The sequence below is a fragment of the Pogoniulus pusillus genome, chromosome 9 (genome assembly GCF_015220805.1).
Source record: "Pogoniulus pusillus isolate bPogPus1 chromosome 9, bPogPus1.pri, whole genome shotgun sequence".
NCBI classification, from domain to species: domain Eukaryota; kingdom Metazoa; phylum Chordata; class Aves; order Piciformes; family Lybiidae; genus Pogoniulus; species Pogoniulus pusillus.
The window spans coordinates 7,757,755-7,772,814 of NC_087272.1; the positions used below are offsets into that span (position 1 = coordinate 7,757,755).

The 15,060-nt window shown below is 41.2% G+C and overlaps 1 protein-coding gene across 3 annotated transcripts in view; it reads left to right on the top strand.

The window, feature by feature from the left end:
* The window catches only part of GSTCD (glutathione S-transferase C-terminal domain containing), a 72,011-nt gene that overhangs the window by 35,749 nt on the left and 21,202 nt on the right, over nt 1-15,060 (top strand). For all 3 annotated transcript variants that reach the window (XR_010303314.1, XR_010303315.1, XM_064148445.1), the window contains exons 6-8: nt 13,936-14,051; nt 14,286-14,330; nt 14,740-14,868. Coding sequence is in view for 1 of the 3 variants with exons in the window: in XM_064148445.1 (XP_064004515.1) it covers nt 13,936-14,051; nt 14,286-14,330; nt 14,740-14,868 (290 nt within the window). In the remaining 2 variants the exon portion in view is untranslated. The remainder of the gene's footprint in view (nt 1-13,935; nt 14,052-14,285; nt 14,331-14,739; nt 14,869-15,060) is intronic.

Below are 15,060 nucleotides of genomic sequence, written 5' to 3' on the forward strand. Positions count from 1 at the left end.
CTCAGCCAGCAGCCCAAGTGAGAGTGGTTATCTATGTTTTTATTTCTTGTTCCTATACATCTCAACAAGCCTATGAGGGAAGTAGACATCACCCTTGTGTTCCTTTCACAGCCTGTAATCTAGTTCTTCTCACCATAACATTCTAGCCTGCTTCAAACTAGCACAAAATACATTCATTTCCTATTTGATTTGATTTGGTTGTGTGTTGGAGACAGATAGAACATATTCCTCAACTCACTTTTTTTTCCTATTACTTTTCTCAAGTGTTTTCAACTTTAGTAATTAATTAATTTAAAGAAACCTCCCCCAGAACTAACCCTGTATTCTGGTAGTCATTAGATCAAAACAGCTTTATGGAAAAATCAAACCTGACAGAATGTGGTCCATTCTTGAGACATCTAGCAGCTGCTGCATGAGTAAGCCTAGAAGTATACTTCATTACTCTAATTATCTATAAAGCTGCAATAAAAGAGCAGAAATGGGTTTTATAACAGCCATTTTATGATCAGGGAGTGCTGGGCTTCTTTCTACTTAAAGGGGCAAATTGACTGAAACCCATTGATTGCTTTGTCTTCCATCCTCAGATTTGAGATTGCTCTTTCCTGCCAGTGCTCACTGTTGCACCAGGTACATGATGGATGCTATGGTTACAGTCACAGCTTGGGTTTTCTTAGATTTTGCAATTAAAGAGACCCATAAAATTACTGGAAACTCAGTTTTGGATACTCCTATAATCACATATAGTCTTCTTTGCCCTATCATAAGAACAAAACTTATCCCTTGAAAAATAATTCCCCTGCAATATAATTCTTCTAATATGCTGAGATGCTTGTTCTTGATTTGTGTCTTTCCATTTTGGTTTACTCAAGAAGTGGCTTAAACTAAATAAAATAATCCTATCAAATAGCCTCAAAATAATCCCACTCTTACACCAGAAATGCCCATTTCAAGTATTATACTTGCAGATAGCAGTACTGATCTGACTGATGACACTTCTTTGTAGGTGAGGCTTTGTGCTCTGCTGTGTCTGTCACAAGTTACTGTTGAAACAGTTTCTCGCCTTTGGCCTCGAGCAGAATTCGCTCACGATGTCAACACTCCTTTAGCTCACGCTTCTCTGAATGCTTCTGCTGCACTAAGGGCTCAGTCATCTGCAAAACTTGTGTCTCAGAAATATCACAGGAATATGTGCCTTCCTCTCACAGGTGGTGTCCATGCAGAGGTGAAGTGTGTCTGTGTTGCTCAGTTTCGTTAAGCTGCTCTGAGGAGCTTTGATTTCCTTGTGACCTGCTTTACAGGGATCTTTCGTTCTCAATTTGCCATGTGGTTAAAGGTCCAGAGACATAATTCTGCCTGTCAGTGCCTGCACTGTAGGTAGAGTGGGATGCAGTAGGAATCTTGCAGCTTTTCCTGTGTGGAGTTTGTGAATAGGAGTATTTAGAAAAATAGGGTAACAAATAAGACAAACTATGAACCCGATTGGAGTGACCTTGAAGTAGGTGACTGAGTTTCATATGCATTTGCTTAAGCCAGTTTTGTTCATGCATGTGTGTGACAGGCAAACTTTGTTCAAATACACCAAACGAGCCATGCAGTGCTGAGATTTTGTGTATCTTACGTTGCTCTTGCTCTGGATTCTTCTTCAGTCTTTGCTGGGACACTGCAAACAGTGTTAAACTTGAGTACACCTGGCAGTTTGTTGTCATTTTTCTAGCAGAAGTGGTGCTTGATTTCCATGGTTAGAACGGTGCTATAATTACAGGCCTTTTAGCAACATGTGATGACTTTGCTTGCTTGCTTGAGAAAATGAAAGTTAAAAAGAATTACAGTGTGGCCAGTAGGACAAGGGAGATTATTCTGTCCCTGTACTCAGCACTGGTCAGACCACACCTTGAGTACTGTGTCCAGTTCTAGGCCCCTCAATTCAAGAAAGATGTTGAGGTGCTGGAACATGTCCAGAGAAGGGCAACAAAGCTGGTGAGGGGCCTGGAGCACAAATCCTATGAGGAGAGGCTGAGGGAGCTGGGCCTGTTTAGCCTGGAGAAGAGGAGGCTCAGAGGTGATCTTATTACTGTCTACAACTACCTGAAGGGGCATTGTAGCCAGGTGGGGGGTGGCCTCTTCTCCCAGGCAACCAGCAATAGAACAAGGGGACACAGTCTCAAGTTGTGCCAGGGTAGGTATAGGCTGGATGTTAGGAGGAAGTTGTTGCCAGAGAGAGTGATTGGCATTGGAATGGGCTGCCCAGGGAGGTGGTGGAGGCACCGTCCCTGGGGGTCTTCAAGAAAAGACTGGCTGAGGCACTTAGTGCCATGGTCTAGTTGATTGGATAGGGCTGGGTGCTAGGTTGGACTGGGTGATCTTGGAGGTCTCTTCCAACTGGCATGATTCTATGATTCTAAGGGAAAAGTGTTTCATGTTTGATGGTTTTTAGGACCTGGTTAGATCTGATCAAGTCTTAGTGGTTGCTCAGACTGGATCAGGAGGTTGTATCACAAAAACTCAAGAGGCCTCATCTGAAAAAATCATAGCTGTGATGTTTTGCAGTGCTGTTTTCCTGGTGTGTTTTCCTGCTTTTGGCTTCTTTGTCATTCTACTGGCAGCTAAAGGTTGTGTCAGAGACCATTTTCTACACAGTGCCCTATGGCTATTTGCCTGTTGTTTAAATACCTTAGGTTTATGTTCTGTACTACTGCCTCGGTTCTAATGTAAATTTCCAGAGACTCAGATCAATTTGATAGAACCAATAACAGTTTTATTAAGTGCCCTTCCCTCTTCCCCTTCTTTCCCAAAAGAAAGGGATTAGGTGGAGAGAGAGAAGTAAGCACACCCAAATAAATGAAATCTCACTCGATTTGGAAGTTAAAAAGAAAAGTTTAACAACAACTTAAAAAGGTATCTGAGGTAGGGAAGTTACAAAAGGTTAGGGAAGGGAAAAATAGCAAATACAAAATGTATAAATACAACCTGAGTTTGATGGTGATGGCTTTGCCTGCCTCGTGGGTGATGGCCACGTGGTGAAACAAAGAGAAACCAGGAACTGACGGTAACGCTGGTATGCAGGGAAATGCAGAGAGGTGCAGAGAGAGAGAGGTACAGAAGTTCCCCTGCTCTTATGGGACAGGAAGGGTGAGTGGGCTTAACCACCACCTGATGGTGTTCAGACCCACCCCTGGGGAGAGGTCAAGACCACCTAGGGTCAGGTTCAGGGTTACTCCCCCTGGAGTGTTAACCCTGTACAACTGCTCTTGAATTACTTCATGTTTTTACTGTTTTACTGTGTTCAGTTGTGTATTTTTCATTAAGGCAGCTGTCTTGATGAATCTACTTTCTGGCAATTAGTAGGAGATATGTATATATAAAAGTTTCTGATGGCAGATGGCTGTTTTGAAGGCAGTTTAGATGACAGAGCTGATTAATTTCTGTTGGAAAAGAGCTCATAATGTTTCATTTCTATTGGCTTCAGATCAATTTTTCAAATGTTTATGGGAATTCAGCAAGTTGTTTGAATGACATCAGTCTGTGCTGTCTGGTTTTGCTGTCTCTCTTCATCCCTTCAGTGTTTCTGGCTTAGTTTTCTTCACGTATAACAAAGGAATTAAAATATACTGGGGAGATGGGAGAAAGAAATGTGCTACTGTTTTACCTTCTGCAAAGTGAGGACGTAAAGAGCAGGAAAATGATATTGTCCATTTCCTCCTCTAATTTATTTAGCACAGCATTTTCATGCTAGAGCAAAGTTTATAGATGACCTTAGTGTTTAGTAAGTTGTGTTTAAGAATGCTGATAGTTTGCACAGGGAGCAGCAGTGCCATGCAAAGCTAAGCTGGAAGCACTGCTGCGTGTCCAGCAGCCAGATGTCCAGCATTGCTTGCTATTATGAAGTCTTGCCTTGGTTTCTGATACTCTTTACATGTAAATGCTGGGGGACTGGAAGATGGGGCTGGGATGGTGCCCATAGTTTCATTAAATGCTGGTCTCTGTTTCAAAGGTGGTTCATAGAATCATAGAATCGACCAGGTTGGAAGAGACCTCCAAGATCGTTCAATCCAACCTATCCAGTCAACCAGACCATGGCACTAAGTGCCTCATCCAGGCTTTTCTTGAACACCTCCAGGGACAGTGCCTCCACCACCTCCCTGGGGAGCCCATTCCAGTGCCAATCACTCTCTCTGGCAACAACTTCCTCCTAACATCCAGCCTAGACCTACCCTGGCACAACTTGAGACTGTGTCCCCTTGTTCTATTGCTTATGATTTTTGTCCTCATAGGATGAGAAATCGTTGGAGGGAAAAGACTTAAGGCAGGAGAAATGCTGACTGAAAATAATTTGTTTTTACAAAAAACTTCTCATATGTACTACTTATAACAAAAGTTTTGTTGTTTATTATTATTATTAATTATTTATTTATTACAGCAGTTCTGGAGGTTATGCAGACTGTAATATTGGCCATCAACATTTACAGCAGTAAACCAGTAACCTGGCAGAAATAATAACCTGAGCTTCAACATCAGAGATTAAAAGAGCACTTATCTGAAGCTGGTGACTGACTTACCTGTATAGAAAATATCCTAGTTAGTTAGATATTCAAAAGAATTACCTGTGTTAATTGCCTAAATTGGGTCATCTAGAATCTTTCCCCTCCACTCAATTTGCTAAGAGAAAACAAGTGGTAAAGCAGTTCGTATTGCTGAATTAAAACCTTATGATTGAGTCATGTAATTCCTATATTTCCTATGAACTCTTGACTGTTTTTTCAGCCCTTTCAACTAACATAAACCACATGAGTACTGGCTACACTCATTTAATACAGAAAAGTTGATTGAACTGAATAAAATTTTCATAAACTACAGATCCAGATGGGATGAAGCTACAAATGCTGTGGTAATTGTAATGTAGATCAGACGAGGTAGAAATGCCTAACCTTGTCTTTCCATGTGAACTGGAGTTGCTTTGTTTAGAAGTCATATCAAGCTATGGTGAAATGATGTGGCTGTTTGCATGTTAAACATCAACAAATTATATATTGGTCACCAAACCCTTTGTAATGACAAAAACTCAGGATGAAATTTCAAGGGCGAAATTCTTGTTCACGAGGGTGTTTTGAAGGGATTCTTCCAGCCATTACTCTTTGTACAGTAAACAGGCATGATGTGTAAAGTTAAATTGAAGGCACTGCTGTTTGTCCAGCAGCCAGCTGTTCAACTGCTTTGACACACAAGGGCCAAATGAATCATGGTTGTCTTCTGAGCCAGCTTTTCTTATTTCCCAATTATTAGTTCAGGCTCTATCTCTCTTATTGATAAATAAACCAGAGAAAGAGATTTTCCAGGTTATTAATATATTGAATGTTGAATTCTTTTATTATTTGCTTCTTTACAAGTTACTATAATGCAAACATATATATCAGAAGGTGTCTTTCATTCTTTCCTTCAACTGTGATTCACTACTTCTGACTGTACAGATATGTTTAGCTCTTAACTTATCCTTAACTATCAGTTATAGATATTCAGCATAAGGAGCTCAGAAAGGGAAATCTGCTGTGTTCCTGCCTGCACTCTGAGCATCCTGCCTCTTAACTAAGACAATTGGTCCTTTGGAGGCAAGATCCTGCTGAACAGCTGTGCATATAAGCGGCAGGGGCTTCTGGCCCTTGTTCTGACCTCAGCAGGAGCTGGTTGTGGTTCCTGCTGGGGAAAGAGCTCTCCTGTTTCTGCAAGAGCCAGCCTCTCTCAGCCCCTGTTGAGCACTGAATTCTTCAGGAATTAGCTGTTGCTGTTTCTCAGCAAGACAGTAGCTATCAGTCAGTACGTTAGGCTTGTGAAGGGTAAAGAAGCAGTTTGATTCTTGTTTCCTTGCTAGGCAGTGTCATCTTCTAAAGAAATTTTGCAGCAAGCGAGCAGCCTCGCACATCTGGATGTTGCTGAGATTTGGGACAATATTGTGTCTAGATGACACAGCTCTCTCTCACAGTGAGAGACCTTGTCCCACGTGTAGTACAGCAGCAGAGCTTGCTTTTCCCTTTATACTTCCCCAAAAGTTTTATCACCTTTCACTTCTTAAGGTTTGTGTTGATGTACTTTCTTCCTCGCATCTTACTCAAGTGATAGATGGATTTGGGCACAGGAGATTAAGATAAAGGCATAAGGGCTGAGTGCTCAGGTAGCAGAAACAGAGGAGCTAGGTAAGATAAGGGAGGAGAGGAGAAGTAAATTTAAAGGAACAACACTGCTTCTAGAAATCTGTCTGCTGTATTGTTTGCTTTGACACTTGCTCTTTGAGCAAGGTGTTTGCCCCTCTTACTATCTGTAACAAATCCAATCAAAGAATCATAGGACAATTCAGGTTGGAAGGGACTTCAAGCGGTCACATAATCCAGTGGAGTCAGTTACTGACAAATTCTGAGCACTGTGACTTCTGTCTTTGGCATCTTCACCCTAAAGAAGTGACAGTAAGGGACAAAGGTGATGGGAAAAGAGAAGGAATGCAGGAGAGGAAGTGTATGAATAAATGTGAGTAAAATAAGTGAAAGAAAGGTAAATGCAATGTCATTTTTTTCTCACAGTTCTGTCATGACAGTGTTTGGTATACTTTCAGTCTTGTGATTGTATAATACTGCCTGCTTTCAGACGTTGGAATGGGCTGCCCAGGGAGAAGGTTGAGTCACCAACCCTGTATGTGTTTAAAAGTCATTTGGATGTGGTGCTTGGGGATATGTTTTTAGGATGAACCTTGTACAGTAGAGAGAATGGTTAGACTTGGTGATCCTAAGAGTCTTTTCCAACTTGAATGTTTCTGTGATTTTTAAAACAAAAGAAGTCCTTCATCTTTGAGATTCTGGAAAAATGAAAAAAATATGAAACTTTAAGGCTTCAGAATGAAGGGTGAACATTGCCAATTAGCTTAAATGTGTAGTAGCTCAGAATTTTGGACTAATCTAATGTTCTAGGAAAGGTTCTGATGCAGGTTCTGAAAGGTTCTGAGGATTGCTGTTTGCAATATTACAATGCAAAAATCTTTGAAGGGCATGGTCCTAGTAAGTATAGAATCAACCAGGTTGGAAGAGACCTCCAAGATCATCCAGTCCAACCTAGCACCCAGCCCTAGCCAGTCAACCAGACCATGGCACCAAGTGCCTCAGCCAGGTTTTTCTTGAACATCTCCAGGGACGATCCCTCCACCACCTCCCTGGGCAGCCCATTCCAATGCTAATCACTCTCTCTGTGAAGAACTTCCTCCTAACATCCAGCCTATACTTCCCCTGGCACAACTTGAGACTGTGTCCCCTTGTTCTGTTGCTGCTTGCCTGGGAGGAGAGACCAACCCCCACCTGGCTACAATATCCCTTCAGGTAGTTGTAGACAGCAATGAGGTCACCCCTGAGCCTCCTCTTCTCCAGGCTAAACAACCCCAGTTTGTGTTCCAGGCTCCTCACCAGCCTTGTTGCCCTTCTCTGGACATGTTCCAGCACCTCAACATCTCTCTTGAATGGGGCCCAGAACTGGACACAGGACTAAAGGTGTGGCCTGACCAGTGCTGAGTACAGGGGCAGAATAACCTCCCTCGTCCTACTGGCCACACTGTTCCTGATGCAGGCCAGGATGCCATTGGCTCTCTTGGCCACCTGGGCACACTGCTGCCTCATCTTCAGCTACTCTCGACCAGTACCCCCAGGCCCCTTTCTTCCTGGCTGCTCTCCAGCCACTCTGTCCCCAGCCTGTAGTGCTGCTTGGGGTTGTTGTGGCCAAAGTGCAGAACCCTGCACCTGGACAACACTCCTTAATTTGAGTACACAGAGAGACTTGATTATCTAGTACCAGAAAGTTTTTTTCTCTAGCATAAAGGCCAGATTAGATGTGCACAAATAATGTTGGCTGTTTATGTGTAGTTGTTTTCTTTTGGATATTCATAAGATTTGTTCTGAAGATGAAAAAAAAAGCAAACAACAGCAACTAAACAGCAAAACAACCTCAAAACTTCTAGGAGTAGAACGTAACTATATTTAGGAGACCCCAGCATTGTTTTTTATTTATCTCTACTGGCATCTCTTGATTTTTTTTTTTTAAGGTGACATTCTTGTGTTGCTTAAAATCCTCTAATACCAAAAAGAAAGCAGGCCAAATTCCTGCTTAGGTTGTCAAAGGTCAGTTTTCATAGCTCTCTAACCTTTTGAGACTAGACCAAGATAGCGTATATGAGATGAAGGGGGGCTTTTATGCCTGAAGTGATAAAGCTATTTGCCTTAATAAAGAGCAGATTGGATGGTAAGATGAGGAGAGGCTCTTATCTTAAAAAAAAAACATTAAAATATGCTCATGGAGTTAGTTGTCTTTCCTGTCCTTTTTATTATTGCCCTGTATCTCTGTTTTAAGCCACGTTGTGGCATTCTGTCCTCTTACTCCCTTAACTGCAGCTAAAATATCACTACATTTGATCATAAAAGGCTTTATGTAGTAAAAAATAATGTGTATTATGGGTTCTCTTTTCTGACCTGAAAAGTGCAGGCTATACATTCTCCAGGAGGATAGTTTATAGGCTTTGTTTGGTATGTTAGAGGTGGGGTTTCTTTTTTCACTCCCAAATGCTAAGGCCATTGGTTTATATATGTACACAGAAGTAATTTCATGAATGTTGTTAGTTCTCTGAGGAACATTCACACAATGTTAGGAGTTGGAAGAGACCTCCAGAGATCACCAAGTCCAACGCCCCTGCCGAGGCAGGATCACCTAGGGCAGGCCACACAGGAATGCACCTAGGTGAGTTTTGAAGATCTCTAGAGATGGAAACTCCACAACCTCTCTGGGCAGCCTGTTCCAGTGCTGTCACCTTCACCATAAAGTCTCCTAGTCTCAATACTAGTCTCCTAGTATTGAGATGGAACCTTCTGTGTTTTGTCTTGTACCCATTGTTCCCTTTTCTATTGCTGGGCGCCACCAAAACCAGCCTGGTACCTTCATTGTGACACCCATCCCTCAGATATTTATAGATGCTGGTAAGATCCCCCCCTCAGCCTTCTCAAGACTAAGCAGCTCCAGGTCTCTCAGTCTTTCTTTGTAGGAGAGATGTTCAAGTCCCACAGTCATCCCTGTAGCTCTCTGCTGGACTCTCTCCAGCAGATCTGTGTCCCCCTTGAATTGGGAAGCCCAAAATTGGACACAGTATTCCAGCTGTGATCTCACCAGGGCACAGTGGAGGGGGAGGACACCTCCCTAGACCTGCTGGACATGCTTTTCTTAATGCACCCCATGAGGCTACTCTGCAGAATGAAGACTGCTGAATTCTAAAGTGAGAAGCGCAGAGCAGCTCTGTATTCTTAGCTGTCATGATGCTCCAGGCAACAAATATTGACGTCTGTAAATCCCTTTCTTAGTTCCATCCTCCTCATATTTTAGTCTAGAAACCAAAATAGCACAAAACACCACAGCTTTCCTGAAAATCTAATTATTGTTGTGATGAAGTGGAAAAGTTAAGACACAAATTAGCAATGGAGAGGTCCAGTGGTCTGATAGGAACAGGTAAGGAACTCTATGCCACTTTATAAATATACAAAGCTGTAGAGTTGCCATATATACCTGTTACCTCTTATAGAAATGAAGCATTTACATGCCCTTTTACCAACAATAAGAACATATGGGGTGTTTCCAAACCTCATTGATCTAGAATATGTTGGGTAAAAAAACCCAAACCAAAAAGCAAACAACAAAAACCCAAAAAGTGACTTCTTCTGAAGGATTTAGGTGCTGGCCTAAAATGCTGGTTTGCTGGGTGAGACAGTGTCATAGTGTCTTGAGAAATCCACGGAGGAAGCTTTGTTGAGACCATGTGAATGTGGAATACAGTGCTAGGGCATGGGTGAATTAGCAGAATGAGACTTCCTTCATATGTTGCAGAGCAACAACTTAGAGAAACAAACTGAGGATCCCAAAAAGTAGTAGTAGAGACAAAGGAATGGTAGACTAATAGTAGAGACAAAGGATTTTTCATTTCAGGCTGCACTAATAGGGTTGTAACTGCTCAGAGTGAGTACATTTGCCATCATCTTGTGTAACTGCATCTTTCTGCTGCACATTGCAATATGTCTCTTGAAAAGGCATTTAGTTCTTGCAATGGTCTTTGGAGATCTCTGGCCCCTCTCTCTTCACATCACAGCTCTTTGAGATTGTCTGCAGAGCCAAAAAGCATCTACTTTACTCACCTGCAGGCTGCATTTTGAGTATGCCTTAGGAACAAGGCTTTGCAAAGGCAACAGGATAAGAATGAAAAGGAAAAAAATAAGGTTTGCTGTAGTTGTCTCTCTAGTGGGACATAATTTCCAGAGCAGAGCTTTAGTTGCAGAAATATTTGATACTTTGTGATGCTTGCAAGTAGGTCTTTTTTGTTTCTGATGATTCTGTTCACTGGCCTTCCTAAATGTGTCTGAGATTTTTAGTCTTCGTACATTGCTGCAGGTAAGACAACCCAGAAATAATTATCTACATGAAAATTCTGTGCAGCTGTTTCAAGTTAAATGCTTCTGTTTGAGAGTGATTTGGAAAATTCACCTGTTGTGCAAATTCATTGTATTGGATTTTAAAGAGAGCTGATGTAGAAACAGTAAAAACACTGAAACTATTATGTGATATTTTTGCCAGGTATTTTCTTTGTTACTGTCAATTTCAGCATATTTAGCATCCCACATTAATGGAAATACTTTTAATGACCAAATTCAGCAGGGTTTGTGTACCTTGACTATTCTCAGCCTTGCTCCTCAGTCTATTCCATGTTTTTAGAAGATTGTAAAATTTAACATGCTAAATTGTCAAATGATTTGTTTTTAGCATTGGTCTGCATCAAACTTGTTTTAGGTGGACTCATCTTTTGCATTCAGGTGTCCCTTTAATTTTTCATTTGATTTTGTTGTTGGGTTTTATTGTTGTTGTTGTTTAGCAAAGAGAATTCTCAGGATGAAAGATTATTGCTAACAAATTGCTTTGTCCTATATATCAATGTTAAGTAACAGAAACAAATAGACAAGATCCTTTTTCAAAACTGCTCTGCATTAAAAGCCATTCTTTGGATGCTGCATTCATGCCAGAGCTTGAAGTATGATCTCTGGACTTAATGCAGTCATTGAAGGAGTACAGTTTGTGTAAATAAGAGGTGAGCTTCCAGTGATAGACAGTTTTTAGTCTGGCATCACTGGAATCAGCCAGACTAAATTATTTCATGGAGCTGTGCACCACTGAGGGAGTTGGGTATAAAGAAAACAATTTGTCCCAAGCCTGACAAGTGAAGGGCCGAGGTCAGTGTCATTTTACCATCTAGACTGCCATGAGGACTTGGTTAGGGATATTTTGCAGCGGTGGTTGTTTTACAGCTACTCTGCAGTAGGAGCCTGCTTTATATCCCAAAGCTGAAACAATACTCTGAAGAGTATAACTTTTTGATTTTAAATGGGCAGATTTGTAACAATTGGGAGATACTCAAGTCCCAGTAGAGGATGTGATCAGACTTCTCTCTCAATAGCCAAACTTCCTTTGCCAGATCCCACACTTCAAGTTACACGCCCAAGTTTAACAAACACAAACATGTTATTTACTGTACTGATTTCAAATACTGCTCTAGAAACATAATTATCAGAGTTGCCTCCCTCCATTCTTGTATGAGGAGGGTAAGAGGTAGAGGAGGATTGACAGGCACTTGCCTCTCACATGCCTCTTTACCATTTGGTGTATGTATTTCAGACTGGATCTTTACCTGTAGATGATGCTGAGAGTGGCTGGCCCATCTCCTGCTGCTGCATCTCTCTCCTCTCATGTAGCTTTGCAATAGGAATAGAAAAGAGATGCTGCTGAAAGCTAACAGTACCCATCTTGGGGGGAGGGAGGGGAACTGAGATCAGTGTTGTTGAAAGGGTATGTTACAGGTTGTGCTGTTTGTGCCGTGGCAGGTGCAGTTTGTCCTTCAGCACTGTGCAGAAAAACAGCCCAAAAGGTTTGTGCTAATGCCTGTTGAGAGGCAGGAATTAGAAACAAGATTGTCTGCCTGGTTCCCCTCACAATTAGGAAGATTGAAGTTGAAAGTGGATGTAAGAGAGTGATACAAAAGCTACCTGGGGAAAAAAAAACGTTTACAGCAAATTCCATTAAATTAATTGCAGCAGTTATTTGAGCTCAGGAAGCCTTTGAATTCTGAAGGCTTTCCAGCAAGGGAACTTGCAGTTGTGTACCCTGATTAAGCTTTAAGTACTTATATTACTTGTTTCCACCAAATAGAAAGGGTAAAAGATTGTGAAAGTTAAAGTTTTGGTTGGGTGTGGGGATTTTTCTTTAAGTTTTCTGGCTGCTTGTTTTGTTTTGTTTTTAAGAGAGAACTAACTGCTGTTAAAAATACATTACAGTGTAAATGAAGCCACCAAAACTTGTAAGGCAAATTTCATGTCCAAACATATTTTTGAGAACAGAACCTACTTCTTTTGTCTTCACAGTGTATTTCTAAGTACAGAATTCTGTATGCTTTCACTGTCTTGAGATCGAAAGGACAAGACCCTACTGAATTCTGTCAAATAAAATCCCTCTGTTTTTTGTTTTTATCATGCTTTTGGAACCCCATTTTTCTGATTTTACCTGAACATAACATTTTTTCTCCAGTACTGTTTGGGAGTTATGTCTATTCTTGCTGCTCGTGCCAGCTGCTGCTGCCCGCTACTTCTGGACTTGCAGTATCAGTTAGCTGTGTGCCTGCAGTTTCTGGAGAGAAGCTGAGCTGATTTTAAGCTGGTAGCTTTGGTTTTAGCAACATAGCAGGCAAAGTTTTTCCACTTCTGGTTGTGGTACAGTTGTGATGGAATGTCAGACAAGAGTAGTTGCTTTGAGAACTACCTCCTTGCACAGTCATTTAAATAAATGAGGCTGCTTATTATGAAGTGTGGAAATTGACAGGGAAAAGAGTGCAGCTTTTGAAAACTTACTCCTGCACTTCTGCTCTGCACTGGTGAGGCTGCATCTGGAGTACCATGTCCAGTTCTGAGTTGAAGAGGGACATAAAACTGCTTAAGAGTCCAGCACAGAGCCACAAAGACGAGTAACAGAATGGAACACCTGTTTTACAAGGAGAGACTGAAGGAGCTGAGGCTCTTTAGCTTGAGGAGAGTGAGGGGTGACTTCATTCATGTTTATAAATATGTAAAGGGTGAGTGACAGGAGGATGGAGCCAGGCTCTGCTTGGTGATGTCCAATGCCAGGACAAAGGGCAATGGGTGGAAGTTAAGGCTATAGGAAGTTCCATGGAAACATGAGGAGGAATTTTTCACTGTAGGGGTGACAGACACTGCAAGGTGCTCTAACAGTGGGGATGGACCAGATGATCTTTGAGGTCACTTCCAGTCCCTGACATGCTGTGAAGGAGAGTGTAGAGATGTGATACATAGGGATTTATTTTGTTAACCTTTCTGTGAGTGGATTTTAGCTCTGTTTCTGGACATGATCATAGAATCAACCAGGTTGGAAGAGACCTCCAAGTTCATCCAGTCCAACCTAGCACCCAGCCCTGTCCAATCAACTAGACCATGGCACTAAGTGCCTCATCCAGGCTTTTCTTCAACACCTCCAGGGACGGTGACTCCACTATCTCCCTGGGCAGCCCATGATTCACAGGCTTGGGATATAATCAGGCTACAGCATATACTGATTTGATTAATTTATAGTAAGTTTATATAAGTATGTTCCTAAGGGAACAACTGGAAAGGATTTTTTTTAGATACACAAAAGGTATAGAGAAAACTCTGCCAAATGCTTATGAATTGAACTCAGAGTGTATTTGAGTTCCAAAGCATTCCAGCCAGTTTTTAGTCTTTGCCATAAGTATCTTTTGCAAAGCTTTGCTGTTACCCATTTTAATTTACCAGTGTTGAGAACTGCTGATCACTACTTAGGGGTTTTCTCTGCCTTCCCCAGGAAAGATGTCCAGAGACCGGGCTCTGAGGAAGCAGCAGCAACTGAATAATCTGGTAGCAGTGGTGACAAAGCTGGCTAAGCCTGGAGATGTGATTGTGGATTTTTGCAGTGGAGGGGTAATGTATATTTTTGTTTACATGATACAGTTTATTTCAGCTTTTATAGTTGCAGTTCTTGGTGGTAGCTATGTAAACCAGAGATACAAATGCTGATGTTTTAGCTGATTTCAAGGCTTCTGTCACTGAAGCTTATTGTGTCATGAGTCAGCGACTCGATGCTTATTGTCTCCTGAGTCAGTGACTGGGGACACTGAGAAGTGACTCAAATTTGGTTTGGTTTTGTTTTCACAGGGTCATGTTGGAATTGTTCTTGCTCATGTGATGCCATCATGTCAGGTAAATTCTAAATAAAAAATACAGACTTTATGAGCTTGTGGTCTCTAATCAGTTAAAAATGCTGCCTGTAGGGAGAAAAAAAATATCAAGACACAGTTGTCTCAGAGGACATAAATTTGAAACATGCAAACTTATAGCATCGTCTCAAATGTGTGTGATGCTTTACTGAGGTGGAGGGAAGTTATAGGAAAAGATAAAGTATTTGCAAGCTGATTGATACTGAAAAGTATTAAATGCTTTTCACTGTGGTTGAATTTCCTGCTAATCATTTTTCCGAGGTCTCAGGCTCTACCACAAGTAATATAGAAGATTTCTCAACTAAATGACAAAGCTTTGTGCTTGTTAGCAATGCTGTACTTTTATTTCTTGGTTCTCTTTTGCCTTTCTTTGTTCTGTGGATGAAATCTAGGTGGTGCTCATAGAAAATAAGGAGTTGTCTCTGATCCACGCTAAAGAGAGAAGTGATGAACTAGGTTTAAACAACATTGGGTTCATTCAAGCAAATTTGGACTATTTTAATGGGACTTTTAATATTGGGGTAAGTGATTATAATTTTTCCACTTCAAAACTTTGGTATCTGGTTAATTACTCTATAAACAACTAAAATATCTAAGAGAAGAAAGTTCTGATTGTCCTTACAGGTAGGTATTTTTGATGCTATGAGGTTTGTTAGTTTTGTATTTATTAGTTATTTTAAATTGGCATCACTTTTGTGTTACATCAGTAAAGA